This window comes from Nilaparvata lugens, chromosome 2 (assembly GCF_014356525.2).
Source record: "Nilaparvata lugens isolate BPH chromosome 2, ASM1435652v1, whole genome shotgun sequence".
Classification (NCBI taxonomy): Eukaryota; Metazoa; Arthropoda; class Insecta; order Hemiptera; family Delphacidae; genus Nilaparvata; species Nilaparvata lugens.
Window position 1 is genome coordinate 14,304,369 of NC_052505.1, and position 18,161 is coordinate 14,322,529.

General features: G+C 35.6%; 2 protein-coding genes across 10 annotated transcripts in view; both read right to left on the minus strand.

Annotated features, from left to right (window-relative positions):
• LOC111045421 (membrane-bound transcription factor site-1 protease) overlaps nucleotides 1-8,405 on the minus strand; it is a 47,257-nt gene extending 38,852 nt beyond the window's left edge. For both annotated transcript variants that reach the window (XM_039420629.1, XM_039420630.1), the window contains exons 1-3: nucleotides 7,963-8,405; nucleotides 4,558-4,709; nucleotides 720-890 (exon numbers count right to left, since the gene is read on the minus strand). In XM_039420629.1, coding sequence (XP_039276563.1) covers nucleotides 720-890; nucleotides 4,558-4,709; nucleotides 7,963-8,152 — 513 coding nt within the window. In that variant the 5' untranslated portion in view covers nucleotides 8,153-8,405. The remainder of the gene's footprint in view (nucleotides 1-719; nucleotides 891-4,557; nucleotides 4,710-7,962) is intronic.
• An 8,007-nt stretch (nucleotides 8,406-16,412) lies between these two features.
• The window catches only part of LOC111045420 (transcriptional activator Myb), a 66,107-nt gene continuing 64,358 nt past the window's right edge, over nucleotides 16,413-18,161 (minus strand). For all 8 annotated transcript variants that reach the window (XM_039420637.1, XM_039420632.1, XM_039420636.1 and 5 more), the window contains one exon: nucleotides 16,413-16,778. In XM_039420637.1, coding sequence (XP_039276571.1) covers nucleotides 16,689-16,778 — 90 coding nt within the window. In that variant the 3' untranslated portion in view covers nucleotides 16,413-16,688. The remainder of the gene's footprint in view (nucleotides 16,779-18,161) is intronic.

An 18,161-nucleotide genomic window follows, 5' to 3' on the forward strand; every position in this document is an offset into this window, starting at 1 on the left:
AACTTGAACAGTTGCTGAATCAAACACCACAAACTAGAATAGTGTATATCACTTTTTACAGATTCTATGAAATATTAAATCTAGGGAGCTCTTTTTCAAACAACCTATGAACAGGCATTTTTAAGATCACTAGAAACTACAACACGAGGGATATAAATAGTATTTTTTCATATATTTTTTTCAAAATTAACTTATACTTAGATTTTTAGACATTTAATGATACCCATCTTCTCATTGAGACATCGAAATTGCACATGAGTGAATACTCTTATCTTTGAGTAAATACTTGGTTTAGTGAATGTGACTTTCTTGTCAATATTATATATGTGTTTAAGTTGTTATGTATTAATATGTTTTAAGTGTTGTCAATATTATTTATTTATTAAATTAATAGAAAAATTACAACATGTAAAAGCTTACAGCTTCATGCCAAAACAAGCCTCGAAAAATATTGATTGTTTACACAAACAGTATATGGTCCAAGGCGATGTCAATCGATCATGATTAGAGCTAAATTATTTAGAAAGAAATAAGAAAAAATGACGATCAAATAGTTGGAAACAAACATTAAAATTAGAAAATAACACAAGGCATAATAAAATAGAATAACTGAAAACTAAAAAGAGAGTAGGTATTTAGCCTACTTCAAGAAAAAGGAAGAAACTTAAACTGAGGTAAAGTAAACTTGAGTAATGGATATAATGTGAGTGCAGCCTTACAGGAATGGCACGCTGCTTGGGCCACGAGTTAGTGGTGTTGGCGTCGGGGTGAGGGGGAGGTGTTGGAATGGTGTTGAGGTGTCGGTGCACCACTCGCTGTGGTGTCACGCGGCGCACCGCTGGATGCCGACGCAACAATGCGGCACCATCCGAGGCTGATGTACCCTCCAACTGAAACAACAATTCGCTCATATCACATAAATTCCAGAAACCACGATCTTGAATCACACAACTGTGATTAAGTGTAAACTTGAAAATCATTGAATCAGCTAAATTAGTCAGTTTTTATTTCTTTCAATCTTTCTTTTTATTCTTTGATTCTTTCAGCTTTTATTTCAATCAATCAATTTTAATTAATCAGCTGAATCAATTAAATTAGTTCAAGTGCTTTACTTACGAGTATCCACTGATTGATACAATCTTCTTCTTCTGGCATTACAGCTCGATGTGAGCTTTAGCATAGAGAAACAATAGCTTAAGTAGATATCCCATGGTATGGGCGTTAATGTCGCAACTTTTACTGTTATCTCAAGCCGATTACTGTCGATTATTGTCGATTTTTACTGTTTTGATCGGGCAAGAGTGTATGAACGGCACAATATGAGAGACTACCAGCGTCATAAAGCTTCACGGGAAAGAACTACGTGGACTATCAGCTTGAGATAACAGTAAAAGTTGCGACAAAAACGCCCTTTACCATGGGATATCAACTTATGCTATTGTTTCTCTATGGCTTTAGCCTCTCGCACTAGAGCCCTCCACAAATCACGGTCTCATGCCTTTCGTCTCCATGCAGCAAGTCCCATCATCCGGAGATCGTCCTCCACTTCATCTCTCCATCGATTGCGTATGGCCTCCTTTGTTGTCATCTACCCTCCATCCGTGCATTCAATGGTCCGCCATTCTCTCTACATGACCAGCCCAGCGCAATCTTTTTGATTTGATGAATCGTACCACATCCTCACCCTCTAGAATTTCATTTATTTCATCATTAGACCGTCTCCTCCAGACTTCATTGTCATTGATGCCTCCATATATGCGCTTAATAATCTTCTTTTCGAATACTCTCAGTTTGAAGGTATCAACTGCAGTTAAATTCCAGGTTTCTGAGCCGTATGTGATTAATGGTCTTACCAGTGTCTTGTAAATTTTGAGCTTAGTTGCTCTAGATAGTGATCAAGAGGTAATTAATTTAATATTCGCAAAGTAGGCAAGATTTCAAGCTATCAATCTCTGTCTTATCTCGTCACTCACTTTATTGGCACTATTCACGTCAACACCCAGGTATGAGAAATGTTGTATGCTTTTAAAGGACCATGCCCCCTGTGGGTTGGGGGAGCTTTGAGTCGATCATCGTACTCAAGAATGTGTTGAAAACCAGAATTCACCCATAGCATCCATGCTTGTCGTAGGAGGCGACTAAAATGGACCTTAAGGCAACTCCAGAAGTTGCCTTGCCTTCAAACCCACGGGATCTGCCCCATCAGGGCAGTTTCGGAGAGGCAAAAAGATAAACCCAAGAGACCAGAGATGGGTGAAACTCCAGGCATAAATGTGGGTCAAGAGGCTGAGTCGAGGTTGGCCGGGCGCTGGCGCCCTAGAGGCAGTTTGGCGTCCCCTCTCTCAGCGGAAGGACCTACAAAAAGGCCAGGAGTGGAACTCACGTAGGTTTGTGAGTGGAGAGGCCAAAAATCACCACTGCTCAAAGAAGGGCGGCCATTCAGGCAAAACTTCTTGGGGAAGAGGTGAGGCTTTTGGCCCTTCAGAGTTTCGGAGGGGCAAAAAGAAAAACTCAAGAGACCAGAGATGGGTGAAACTCCAGGTACAAATATGTGGATCAAGAGACTGAGTTGAGGGTGGCCGGGCGCCGGGCGCCTAGAGGCAGTTTGGCGTCCCCTCTCTCAGCGGAAGGACCTACAAAAAGGCCAGGAGTGGAACTCACGTAGGTTTGTGAGTGGAGAGGCCAAAAATCACCACTGCTCAAAGAAGGGCGGCCATTCAGGCAAAACTTCTTGGGGAAGAGGTGAGGCTTTTGGCCCTTCAGAGTTTCGGAGGGGCAAAAAGAAAAACTCAAGAGACCAGAGATGGGTGAAACTCCAGGTACAAATATGTGGATCAAGAGACTGAGTTGAGGGTGGCCGGGCGCCGGGCGCCTAGAGGCAGTTTGGCGTCCCCTCTCTCAGCGGAAGGACCTACAAAAAGGCCAGGAGTGGAACTCACGTAGGTTTGTGAGTGGAGAGGCCAAAAATCACCACTGCTCAAAGAAGGGCGGCCATTCAGGCAAAACTTCTTGGGGAAGAGGTGAGGCTTTTGGCCCTTCAGAGTTTCGGAGGGGCAAAAAGAAAAACTCAAGAGACCAGAGATGGGTGAAACTCCAGGTACAAATATGTGGATCAAGAGACTGAGTTGAGGGTGGCCGGGCGCCGGGCGCCCTAGAGGCAGTTTGGCGTCCCCTCTCTCAGCGGAAGGACCTACAAAATGGCCAGGGGTGGAACTCACCTAGGTCTCGAGGAATAATCAGTCTGAAGAGACTGCCAAGCATATCACACTGGATTGCGACAAGGATTGCAACCAGGGGATGAATGGAATGTTAGTATAGGGAAAAACCCCTGGTTCTTGTAGAGGACATAGGTATTGGTGTGCCTAACTAACATATCACTTGGGAACACAATAAGCTTTGGTTGACGTGTAGGGTTCTTTGAACCTTTGGATCCTTGAATCCGTCCCTTCAAAAACAATAAACAATAAGGACCATTCTCCAGCTTCGAAGTAATTTACTCTTCGAGCAGCATTTCTTGTTATTATCATATTTTTAGTTTTTTCTGCATTTACATCCAGGCCCATCTTCCTCCCTACCATCAGGAGATCCTCGAACATATCGAATACCTTTATAGCACATACGAGCTCCTCGAATACCTTTCAGCTCTCTTTCGTTTATGGCAATTAGTACAACATCGTCGGCATATGCACAGCTATATGTCTAGATTATTAATACAATATAACTTTGAAAACAATCATCCTATCCACAATTATACAGGAAGATCCTTCTTACTGAATTACCAATAAGTACTAATCAAGTAATTTGAAAAAAATGTATCAGAAGCAAAAAGATATTGGGACGTATAGAGCCCCAAATTATATTTGAGTCAGCGAATTAAATTTCAATACTATTCTATTTAATCAAAATTTAATACACTATTTTGAAGATGGTGAGATACCAACATTAATATTCTATTTAATACACTATTTTGAAGATGGTAAGATACCACCATCTATACCAACATGTTCCAACAAGAAACTAACAGAATCTATATGGAACATGTACTGTGGAGGCCAGACACCGGTTCAATCCACATTTTCAACTATAGTCCGAGAAATATTACTTTCAACATAGATAGGGGACATCGATTTCTCCTTGCACAGTTTGTAGCATGGACAGAGTAGTGTCTACGCAATTACAATAGATATTTCTCTCTCTCTCTCTCTCTCACTCTCTCTTCTAATCTTCTTTGCTATTTCTTTGTGGTTCGTCCTTCTTCTTACAGTAACAGAAAGCTAGTGGGGAAGAGTAAACATGCTGCGCACAATTGGATGCTGACACAAAAGAAGGGAGAATGCTGTTGGGTAGTGGGAGTGATTAGTGAAAGAAAGCGCATCAGGCCTCTCTGTCTTCGAGAGAGAGCCGTATAATATCTCTTGGACTATAACTCTTTTTCATCAGTTATCAGATTTCTTCTCAACCAGACGAATTTACATTTTTAAGAATATTTATTCTAAAACTATCGTGGAATTTATAAGATTGTAAAAGTTCTTTTAAGAATGCGGGGAGTTTTCTGACCTGTACAACGTCGAAATCACTTGGATAGTCACTGGCCGCATTGTTCCTTTGTATGATCTGCCAGTTACTAATGTTACTGTTGTTAAGAGCAGCGGCAACGAATCTTTCCCTTGCTGTCTGTTTGTAATAGCCATTGAAAGCAACTATGTATTCTGTAACAAACAAAAATTACTTCAACAATAATCAATGTTCAAAAGGAGACACCAAGGGTTTATAATTATTTATCCAAAGCCTTGTTTCTAGGACACATATTAAACATAATGTACTATTAAATTTATAGATTCAATAATTGATTATATTTTAATAAGTGTCCTAGGAACCAGGTATTAGTATTACTAATAATATCGGGGCACCGAGCTTTGCTCGTTATTTATTTATTGACTTTTGATAAACTGAACACAATTCTTTAAAATGATTGGGGAAGTACTAACAGGCACAGCCCAAAAAAAAACTGTTTCTTTCCCGAATTTTGATTTATACATTATAAATAGTTCAGAAAGTAAGTTATGTTCCGTACACTTGAATTCAGGTTCAATTTTCTGTTCAAACATTTGAAAACAAAAAAATTATAATTAGGATTACATACAAACCAAATTGAATAACAAAATAACACTCACTAATCATTTGAAATTATTGTCAAATAATGATCAAATTTGAAAATTTTGATATACTCTAGTTTAGGAGGATAATCATGTCATGTCAACAAATCAGATTATGTTGATCAATTAAAAATTGTCTAGCTAGATAAAATTTCTCGCTGATTGATTATGATTACACAGCTGGAAATAATTCTGTCTCTCTCTCACACAGGCACAAGCATCTTCTGTTATCGAGAGACGACGAAATTATCATCTGTTTTCCAAGGATGAATTATCGTTTTAATGTCGTTCAGCGAGTTTTCCAAAGAATGAGACCTAGTGCAATCGAATCTTTATATCATAAACCTACTATGTTACAAATTTCATAAAAATCGTTAGAGCCGTTTTCGAGATCCGTAAAACATACATAACCAGAGATAAAAATAACCAGATATATACAGAAATTGCTCGCTTAATATAATAGGATAATACCGTACTTAGCCAGTGAAGATCTTTCACTATTTCAAGACGATAATAAACTTATTTCTTTCTCATTTTTCCCCTTTTTCTTCATTCTTTTTCGATTATAATTCTTGGAAAAATACGAATTTTCTTTTATTTGAATAACTTTCTTTGCATTCTATTGAATTTATTTTTGGCTTAGCAGAACAAAAACCGTTAAAAAAATTATTGCTTATTTTGGGTTCATCACTCTTTTTATAGGATGCTCTCACAGCTTTTGCACGTTCCAAACTAGTCAAAAGTTCCTTGATTACTAAATGACAATCGTAATATGTTCACATCAATTGTGCAGAATGTCGAATATCTACCAACTCTACAGAACAGCAAACTGTATCATTCAAAACGTCGTTGAGGCAAGAAAACCGAATCCCAACAGTAAAACTGTTAGGATTCTGGTTGGATGAGAGATTGAGCTGAAATCATATTGTGAACCAAATATGCAGGAAATTGTCCAGAGTGCTGTGCCTCCTTCGTAAGCTATGTGGTGGATCAGAGCAGTCTTGTCATGGCCTATAATTCGCTGTTTCACAGTCATATCACCTATGAATTGCTCCTGTGGGGTCACGCACCAGCTGTCCACGACGTGCTGCCACTGCAAAAGAAGGCTCTAAGGATAGAGACATTTTCCGGCTTCAGCGATCACTGCAGGCCACTATTTAGGGATCTTGGGATACTCACGGTGTACAGTAAATATATGTTGTGCTAGATGATGTATATCAAAAGGAATCTGGAGCAGTTACAAAATAGGTGTGATATAGACCTACACAGCCACAATACGCGACATGCCACTAGACTGGAGGTGCTCCGGAGCCGACTGCATCATGTAAAAGCTCTCACTTCAGGACTAGTCCAAAAACCATTAAAATTTGCTATTTGAAGCTACTTATTCTCATGGTAAGGTTTCCAATTAAGAGCATGGTATTGACAAAGCCTCCAGCTTGGCTTGGAGACAAACTTTTGAGTATGGAACCTCAATAATGAAGAACAACAATCTATTAAACAAGTTTTAAACTTTGAAGAAGTCTGTCTGGCGACTGCCGGTCATGGACGGAATACATAGTCTGTATAATAAGTAACCGGACTGACCTCAGGACATTTTTTATGGGCAAAATAAGTACAATTTTTCATTAGATATCTTCAAAGTAGTCCGTATTGGAGTCGATAACACGCTGATACCGGATTTTCAAATCCCTGAACGCTCTGTTCCCCAAGAGCAAGAGAAAACTTAAGGAGACGCAGTTCGGGACTCTGGAAAACGTTCAACGTGCTACGACGAGGGCTCTAGACAGCATAGAGGTTGCCGACTTCCAGTGAGCGTTCAGGGATTTGAAAATCCGGTATCAGCGTCTTATCGACTCCAATAGGTACTACTTTGAAGATATCTAGCCTAATGAAAAATTATACATATTTTGCCCATAAAATATTTCCTGAGGTCAGTCCGGTTACTTATTATACATACACTGTATACTGAAGTGCTTAAAAAATTATCAATTGTAATTTATGCGCAATTGTAAATAGAATGAGCTCGTAGAACGATTTCAGAGTTTTTTTATTGTGAAAACTATGGGCTACAGACACACATAATCTGTTTCTAAAATTTATTGGCGGCAACACACATTTCCGGAGAAATTGAAAATTTCGTGATTGGACTGTCCACGCAAAGCCGGATTTTACCATGAGATGAATTGAGATTATAAGCTGATATATTTTATTTGAATATCAATAGAAATAACTAAATTTTAGGATAAATTAAAAAGTTATTTCTCAACTCCAATATAATCCCCTAAATAAACTTGTTCAACTATTCTAAGCCAAGATGATATGTTTCTGCAAATATACCACAAAATTTGAGAAAATCACTTCGTTAAAGCTTCATAAATGAACGGGAGTCTTTTTGAATAATACTTGGTGTGCCTATATAACTTTTTCAAGTTTTTTTCTCTATTAATAAACAATATAAACAACGTACAGTAGTATATCCAAGATTTTGAAATGAGGGTGGAGTTAACCAAAAATGTTGTGCCCCTTATAGACTTGAACTGAAAGAATTTTATGTGGGCGAGGGGTAGTTTATCATGGATTTTTTCAGCTTTTTCAGGCTCATGTGGGGTTTGTAACCTAGAAACCACCCCTTTGCTAAGTTACTAACAACAAAAATGTCTCAGAATTCTTGAAATTTAGGACATAACATCATGAAAATTCAAGGCTGTTAATTTTCAAGTTCGAGTAGCAGCCAAACTATTTTGCAAAAACTGTAGGGCAAATATATTGAATAAATTTTAATAAATGATAATTGATAGCTTACCGTTTTTTATTGTTTGACTGGAGAATGAAAGTTGCACAAATTGAAAATTAGCACTTGTACATGGATCATCGGCAAAGTCACTTGAATATATTTTTTCGGCATTTATTTCTTTGGGGTCAGGATATAAAATCAGCAACAGAAAAATTGTCATTCGTATATGCCATTGCCGTAAGCGTACCTTTAACTTCATTCTTAGAACATAATTTTTATACAAAATAATCAAGTCAAAAAAGTACACATAACCCCAATAATAGTCGTTAACCAAAAAATGGCTAACTGCGAAGAAAACATTAGGTAATTGCCAAGTTTATAAATGAAGCGTTATCTGATGTTTTAGAAAATAAAATAAAATTTTCCTTTATTCTGGAATTTATAATATTAATATTACTGAAGATTAAAGACAAAAAATTTAACTCATGGACTCATCCCGAAAACAAAACTCAATAACAAATTGATCATCGATCAACGATTGAACGACAGTCGATTCGATACTATACATCGACAGTTGGCAGGTCGACACCTTGCACATCGATGCAATAAAGTAAAAATGTCGAAAAGATGCTACTCCGACAATCTTTAACGCGACTTTTTATCCTCCTGCAACAAGCTGTCACAAGGACAAGGTAGAAATATTTCTATGAAATTCTTTAGGCTGCACAAAAAAGATAGGGTATCCTTTTTACTCTGTGAAGCCTGTCATCCTCTAAATTTAAAACTGGTGACAGGTTGTTTACCATACATAGACATAGCGATAGCCTACCCTACATGACAAGTATTATCTCGCTTACATGTGACAAAGTAACTCACTCCGACAATCTGTCACCTCATAAGACCTCAGGTGACAGTTCTTTCTTTAAAAAATAGAGATGCCTCTATCATGTTATTGCACTTTAAAATACAAAGTAGGTACCTACCTACGTTATCACATCGCTCGCTCCCGTGAAGGTGTCAACCCGTCACCTCATTAGCAGGGCCACCCAAAGGGCAGGGCGACTCAGGTCGTATTAAGGTAGGTGCACACATATCGTCATCGGACGGATCGGATGATTAGATTTGAAGCATTGTTTTCAATTGGAGTGCGCATACCTATCCGCATCGCATCATACCTCTCACCGCACTCCAATTGAAAACAATGCTTCAATCTAATCATCCGATGACGATCTGTGTGCGCCTACCTTAAGGATTACCGACCCGACATTATCGGTGCTAGTACCTTTATTTTCACCTTCACGTTAAAAGTCTTGAGCCATTTTCTTATCAACCCTTACTATGTACAGTATAAACTTATTATGTGTAGTGTGAATTGAGGCATAAACAATAAAAACTTGACCTTCACTGACTAAACTTTGGTAAAAAGCCTACAGTCACTCTACGCATAGCATAGGCGTATATTTTTCCAATAATTGAGTGAGCCTGTGCGCGCCCACTGCTTCTCCAACCTGCAAGTCGTCATAGGTCGATTAACCTCGGGGCGGCCCTGCACATTAGAGGTTTGAAGGTGTCACTGCAAAAACTTTGAATTAAATAAAAAACATCAAATACCAATTTTATTGATGGCAGTGTCAATTTTGTAGCAGTGTCAATTTTGTAGACCGCAGTGTGGTCTACTACTTATCGTCTGTATGTATGTAGGCCCCTATGCATTTCTGGTCAAACGAGTGAATAATTTTTCACGTCTATATTGACTGGACTACCTGTTTCTATTGACTTTTTACTGCGTTTATATCGGGCTGTTCAGTTGGCAGACAACTTCACGAGTCTCCAAAGGACTTGGGATTCCATTAAAATGAGGGCGTGGTTTGATATAACGAGGTATACTGCTCACGGAGCTACTAGTTGCTTATTAAACAACACTGCTAAATACTAAGATGACCGATCAACATCACTATAGTCCACGTTATAATGACAATGGAGAAAGGAGAAAAACGTTGCCGATCCTCTGTCTTGTCATTGCCTTCTATAGACGGTAGCTGATAAAGGTTTATTGATGTATTATTAACTGTTCATTCTCGTTTAAAATAATCAAGTATATTTTATTAAGCAAGAAATTATATTTTTCAATAATTTCATAATTTATTATAATAAAATATTTTGTTAATTAATTATACATTGTTAAAAGACAATCTGGCAACAGAGAAAAGCGAGAAAGAGATGACACTATCCGCTTTGTTGAATGATAGACAAGGATAGCAATAACATTGCTAATCAAACACTGTCATTATAACGTGGACGTCACTATAGGAGTCTCGAAAACATTAGAGCCAAGCCACACAAAGCGTTTTTTCAGGTGAGTCGACAGGATAGAAAGCTCTCCGATTGGCTGATTGAGATTGCGTTCGGAAGTCAGCTGATAATCAGCCAATCGGAGAGATTCATAGATTGCTTGAAAATTAAGTGTACTGTTGTACGTCTCGGGGATGCTATTATAAGTTCGAAAATCAACAAACTGTGTTCATAAAACGTTTCAATTATAAAAATATATACAAAAAGAATACAGCCATTTCTTAATATTTTATAAGGAAAAGCTGAAAAATCTACATTATTGGAGTCTATTTTATTCATATAGCATGATATCAATATAGTCACTACCTCCGTAAACGACCTCTGTTACGGAGGTAGTGATAAAATGTACCATATTCAGAATTCATGGTGTTATAGATTATATTCTATATTAAGTTTATATTGAACTTTATCGAGTTTATTCTATCTAGTAAAAGTTTAAAAAATTGTTTCTGCAAATATACCACAAAATTTGAGAAAATCACTTCGTTAAAGCTTCATAAATGAACGGGAGTCTTTTTGAATAATACTTGGTGTGCCTATATAACTTTTTCAAGTTTTTTTCTCTATTAATAAACAATATAAACAACGTACAGTAGTATATCCAAGATTTTGAAATGAGGGTGGAGTTAACCAAAAATGTTGTGCCCCTTATAGACTTGAACTGAAAGAATTTATGTGGGCGAGGGGTAGTTTATCATGGATTTTTCAGCTTTTTCAGGCTCATGTGGGGTTTGTAACCTAGAAACCACCCTTTGCTAAGTTACTAACAACAAAAATGTCTCAGAATTCTTGAAATTTAGGACATAACATCATGAAAATTCAAGGCTGTTAATTTTCAAGTTCGAGTAGCAGCCAAACTATTTTGCAAAAACTGTAGGGCAAATATATTGAATAAATTTTAATAAATGATAATTGATAGCTTACCGTTTTTTATTGTTTGACTGGAGAATGAAAGTTGCACAAATTGAAAATTAGCACTTGTACATGGATCATCGGCAAAGTCACTTGAATATATTTTTTCGGCATTTATTTCTTTGGGGTCAGGATATAAAATCAGCAACAGAAAAATTGTCATTCGTATATGCCATTGCCGTAAGCGTACCTTTAACTTCATTCTTAGAACATAATTTTTATACAAAATAATCAAGTCAAAAAAGTACACATAACCCCAATAATAGTCGTTAACCAAAAAATGGCTAACTGCGAAGAAAACATTAGGTAATTGCCAAGTTTATAAATGAAGCGTTATCTGATGTTTTAGAAAATAAAATAAAATTTTCCTTTATCTTGATTCTGGAATTTATAATATTACTGAAGATTAAAGACAAAAAATTTAACTCATGGACTCATCCCGAAAACAAAACTTCAATAACAAATTGATCATCGATCAACGATTGAACGACAGTCGATTCGATACTATACATCGACAGTTGGCAGGTCGACACCTTGCACATCGATGCAATAAAGTAAAAATGTCGAAAAGATGCTACTCCGACAATCTTTAACGCGACTTTTTATCCTCCTGCAACAAGCTGTCACAAGGACAAGGTAGAAATATTTCTATGAAATTCTTTAGGCTGCACAAAAAAGATAGGGTATCCTTTTTACTCTGTGAAGCCTGTCATCCTCTAAATTTAAAACTGGTGACAGGTTGTTTACCATACATAGACATAGCGATAGCCTACCCTACATGACAAGTATTATCTCGCTTACATGTGACAAAGTAACTCACTCCGACAATCTGTCACCTCATAAGACCTCAGGTGACAGTTCTTTCTTTAAAAAATAGAGATGCCTCTATCATGTTATTGCACTTTAAAATACAAAGTAGGTACCTACCTACGTTATCACATCGCTCGCTCCCGTGAAGGTGTCAACCCGTCACCTCATTAGCAGGGCCACCCAAAGGGCAGGGCGACTCAGGTCGTATTAAGGTAGGTGCACACATATCGTCATCGGACGGATCGGATGATTAGATTTGAAGCATTGTTTTCAATTGGAGTGCGCATACCTATCCGCATCGCATCATACCTCTCACCGCACTCCAATTGAAAACAATGCTTCAATCTAATCATCCGATGACGATCTGTGTGCGCCTACCTTAAGGATTACCGACCCGACATTATCGGTGCTAGTACCTTTATTTTCACCTTCACGTTAAAAGTCTTGAGCCATTTTCTTATCAACCCTTACTATGTACAGTATAAACTTATTATGTGTAGTGTGAATTGAGGCATAAACAATAAAAACTTGACCTTCACTGACTAAACTTGGTAAAAAGCCTACAGTCACTCTACGCATAGCATAGGCGTATATTTTTCCAGTCATTGAGTGAGCCTGTGCGCGCCCACTGCTTCTGCAACCTGCAAGACGTCATTGGTCGATTAACCTCGGGGCGGCCCTGCACATTAGAGATTTGAAGGTGTCACTGCAAAACGTTAAATTAAATAAAAAACATCAAATACCAATTTTATTGACCGAGCGCAGTGTGGTCTACTACTTATCGTCTGTATGTTTGTAGGCACCTATGCATTTCTGGTCAAACGAGTGAATAATTTTTCACGTCTATATTGACTGGACTACCTGTTTCTATTGACTTTTTACTGCGTTTATATCGGGCTGTTCAGTTGGCAGACAACTTCACGAGTCTCCAAAGGACTTGGGATTCCATTAAAATGAGGGCGTGGTTTGATATAACGAGGTATACTGCTCACGGAGCTACTAGTTGCTTATTAAACAACACTGCTAAATACTAAGATGACCGATCAACATCACTATAGTCCACGTTATAATGACAATGGAGAAAGGAGAAAAACGTTGCCGATCCTCTGTCTTGTCATTGCCTTCTATAGACGGTAGCTGATAAAGGTTTATTGATGTATTATTAACTGTTCATTCTCGTTTAAAATAATCAAGTATATTTTATTAAGCAAGAAATTATATTTTTCAATAATTCATAATTTATTATAATAAATATTTTGTTAATTAATTATACATTGTTAAAAGACAATCTGGCAACAGAGAAAAGCGAGAAAGAGATGACACTATCCGCTTTGTTGAATGATAGACAAGGATAGCAATAACATTGCTAATCAAACACTGTCATTATAACGTGGACGTCACTATAGGAGTCTCGAAAACATTAGAGCCAAGCCACACAAAGCGTTTTTTCAGGTGAGTCGACAGGATAGAAAGCTCTCCGATTGGCTGATTGAGATTGCGTTCGGAAGTCAGCTGATAATCAGCCAATCGGAGATATTCATAGATTGCTTGAAAATTAAGTGTACTGTTGTACGTCTCGGGGATGCTATTATAAGTTCGAAAATCAACAAACTGTGTTCATTAAACGTTTCAATTATGAAAATATATACAAAAAGAATACAGCCATTTCTTAATATTTTTATAAGGAAAAGCTGAAAAATCTACATTATTGGAGTCTATTTTATTCATATAGCATGATATCAATATAGTCACTACCTCCGTAAACTACCTCTGCTTACGGAGGTAGTGATAAAATGTACCATATTCAGAATTCATGGTGTTATAGATTATATTCTATATTAAGTTTATATTGAACTTTATCGAGTTTATTCTATCTAGTAAAAGTTTAAAAAATAAAGTATCATTCTTTAGCTTTATTTTATTATAATAAATTTGTAAAAAAGGAATTTCATTTTTTGAGTTCTAAATAAGTAGGCTACGAGTAATCCTCACCATGGAAATGAATATATTATATCCAGTTACAAGTTTCAAACAGACAAAAATAGACACCATTTTATAATCATGGAATGGGATTAACATAGGCAGCTAAATTCAAAATCATGTTGAAGTGGATATCTTGTTTGTTAATTTTTATTTTTATTTTCATGAAATATGATACCATACATCAATTATTCAATCAATATATTGTTCAAATCTTTTATTAGAAATAATAAAAATATACATTCATGAAAACATTGAAATGTCAAATTATTTTCAAATTTGCAATAACTCTGATTTAAATTGTAACTGATTAATCATTACAAATAAGATCACCTCTACTACTTAAATATATTTTGCAATTAAAATTGTAAGTTAATGTCATGGATTTGTACGAACACATAGAAAACAATTCTTGATAAAAACAAAGTGAAAATGTTTACGATCTAAAAATGATAAAGCAATTACTATAAACACCGGTACTTGGAACTTAATGTTATAAGAATATAACTTAATAAGAGAATAGACAACAGCATAGATTGGATCTGATATTGGTTTTATAAAAATATTGTTTTCTTTGAAATTGACGGGGTTTTTCCAATGGAATAGGCGAAAACTAATAGCTGTTAACAATTTTAATCATACAGTTTTAGATTGGAGGAGTATTAAATACTGAGAAAATATTTCATATTAATAATTTTAGTGCTGTAGGCTACACTATTTTTTGTCTCAAGCCGGCAAATATATTCAAAATCAAGCAGACATTAAATTACAAAGAATATAATAGTAATTTATACAACTAAATTTTACATTTTCTATTTGCACTTCTTTCGCAAATAACTGGCCATATTTTTGTAGTATTCATTAGAAGAATAATAAAATATAGTTTCACATTATAAAGACACTAAATTTTAAAACAAAACATTAACATAAAATTTACATATAAAGTAAACAACTTATTTAATAATTCAGAGCAACATCTATCTGAAGCATAATGATAGCATTTGTGTACTGGTGCTTTTGAAAACGATTATCTTCTACTCAAACATTTCAACTATATAAACACATTATGATTTATGACAATTCAAAACCGTTCAATTCTATATCTTATAATTAAAACGATAAGTAGTGCAAAGGGACGAATAATAATCTGTGTAATTTGTGGAGTAGAATTAACGTGATGATGTACATAAATTAGTTGATTAACACAAAACAAATTATTACGGCTAAGGGACAGATTATTTACAATATGAATATAATTACAACATTCAATGCTGATGATCCCTACCAAACACTTCAAACAAATATGTGTCAAATTTCTACTGATCTCTTGTATGAATGTAAATAGCAATACACAGACAGACAACTACAGTGTCTGTGATGAGTAACAATTTCTTCACAGCCCATTTTTCAACTTCAATTCATTGTTACTATTCTAGATGAAACTCCAACTACTCCTTGACCATTCTCGGGCAGAAAAGAAATGATAAAATTTTATGTCTAATCTGAAAGTTGGGTCGATATTTGTTAAAAACAAAAACTATACCCAAAACAAACGTTGCAAACGTGGAGTATTGTATACTTCCAGCAGGTAGTATTTTTTATTCCGATTCACAAATTTACCGTATATCTAATAAAACATACCAGTATTTATTTTATTAATCTTCCATTAATTATTTTTTATCTTACTGAGCTGAGTGTTTTGTTTTTCTTATTGATTCTGAATGTGAATATTGTGAGTTTGAATAAATAAAATTTGAATTTGAAATTTGAATTTGAACACGAACAGGAAACAAAACTAATCGTTGTTAGTACAATACACATTATGCAAATAAAACATTGAACAAATAATATTATATGTTTTAAAATAAAACCTGAGAACATTTCAATATGATGTGATGTTGATGTGTTTTAATAAAGATGCGTTTATCCACGTCTTCATAGATCATACAGACATTGAAGAGGATGTTAAAGCTTTTCTTTGACTTGAAAATATCAAACATCTTGATTGATAATCAGTATCATAATGTATTGATTGGAAGAGATAGAAACCTTCTGATAAAGGCAGTTTTACTTCAGAAGAAAAAGATAAAACCTTTCCAAATCAATCAATTCAAATTTCGTTAGTATGTCAAAGCTAATAATAAAAAATAACTGGAATATAAAGACATTACAAGTTTATCGATTTCATTATGACGGTTTTCAACAATAACAACCGATAAATTTTCATAACAAAAATCATGATATTAAAGCACGGATTTAAACGTATGATCCACGTGAATAAAGGCACATCTATTACAGATTACAGAATTATCAAATAACATTAGTCACTAAATATCAGTCTAATATTATTGAACTTCAATTTTCAAAGGAAAATTCAATGAAAATCTAAAGAATAAGTGGAAAACTGATAAAGTTGAGTCATACATTAACGTTATGACTGTTAAAAGCAGATGACAAATAATAAATTTGTTGGGATCGTAGTCAGTAATATTCATAGCGGCTCGTTTGATGTCCGGTCACTTATACAATATATTACAATGTAAAAGTTATACAAAAATTCAAAGTCCAAGATTGGAGTTTCTGAAGAAACGTGTAGTTCAATGGAATTGCTGCTCATGAGACGCACACCTGAACGAACGTTAACGGTGGATCAGAAGTTTTGAAGTAGTATAGTTTCGAAGATCATTGATAAACCTGCACAGCCAAGTGGAATTTTACAAATTGTAGGCATGATCACATCATCACGTACTGAGAATCCGGCGAGCCATTTCTGTCAATTCTAGTTGATCCTTGGTTCGTCCGCAGGCGACAATCTCCCACGTTACATCCAACTGAAACAGAATAGTCAATATATTTACAGTATATTCAATTATATTTTCTTTATTCAGAATTTAATAAAACACAATTTATAAAAAACTCTTCTCTTTCTAAATATTATACATTTAATAAAAATTTCAATAACATTCAAAATTTGTTAGTGATGATGTGTTATTTGTTGGCGTTTATTCAGTGCATCGGTACCTAAAGCAGAAATTAAAATCTGTGAGATATTACTTTTAACACGGCTCATTCTCGAAGACGGAGAGGTCCGATGCTTTATCCTCCACTAATCACTCCCACTACCTAGCAGCATTGTAACACTCCCCTCCAGCTATTGCCTGGCATTGTTCCAAAATTGTTTACTGGTCAGCAGGTATATTGGTTTGTGTGATTACGGAGATGTGTTCATCGCAAGAACGTAAAGCGTAATGACACGGTGCATCCAAATGTGCACGGGATGACCGTCTCTGTCTATTCTACCAGATTCTACAAACTGTGAAAGGAGAAATGGGTTTCTCCTCTTCATGTTGAAAGTAATATCTCACAGACATTAGTTAGAAAACGAATTTTCGAATTTACTCTAGTAACTAAAACTTTATAAGATAAATTTCAGTTTACATAATAAAACGATCACCAGCATTAAAAATACTGAAATCTAGAATATGTTCAAATAAGAATATGATTGGTTTTGAAAAATCAGTTTCCTATGAGTTTCTTCAGTACTGATAATGAGCGGAGCTAGAAAAGGATAGCGCTATCTATTTTTGTTAAATGATAGACAAGGATAACAACACCAATGTTAATCAAATACTGCCATTATAACGTGGACCTCACTATGACTAGCTAATATAGTGGGAGTACCACGGCGGGCGTCTCAAAAAATCACTCGGCAAGTGGTGCTGAAAAGTCCACAGTATCATCAAATATATTAATATTATTAAGATAATGTTATCAAATTGAAGTCTTGAATTTCTTTATCCATTACTGCTATATATGATTCATAAAATTTCATGACTAGAATGACTACTTACATACTATACTAATAATATTGTGAACAATATGAAATATTTATTCACTGACTGAAGAATGCTTTCGAAATCGCATGGGATTCATTGTCTAAATTTGCCTAGGTTGTCACTTTCGGTGTCCTATTCGGTTAGAAGGGAATACCTTGACAACCAAGGCCACTGTTGACAATGAATCCCATGCTATTCAAAAGCATGCTCTAGTCAGTGGGTAATTATTTCATATTTTCCACAATTAATTTAGTCTCCATTCGTCATTCTAGTCATGAAACTTGATGAAACACATAGCAGTAATGGATACAGAAAATCAAAACTTCAATTTGATAACCCCTAAGTCACCTCCTTATGAGGGGTTGAATGAAATTCAGT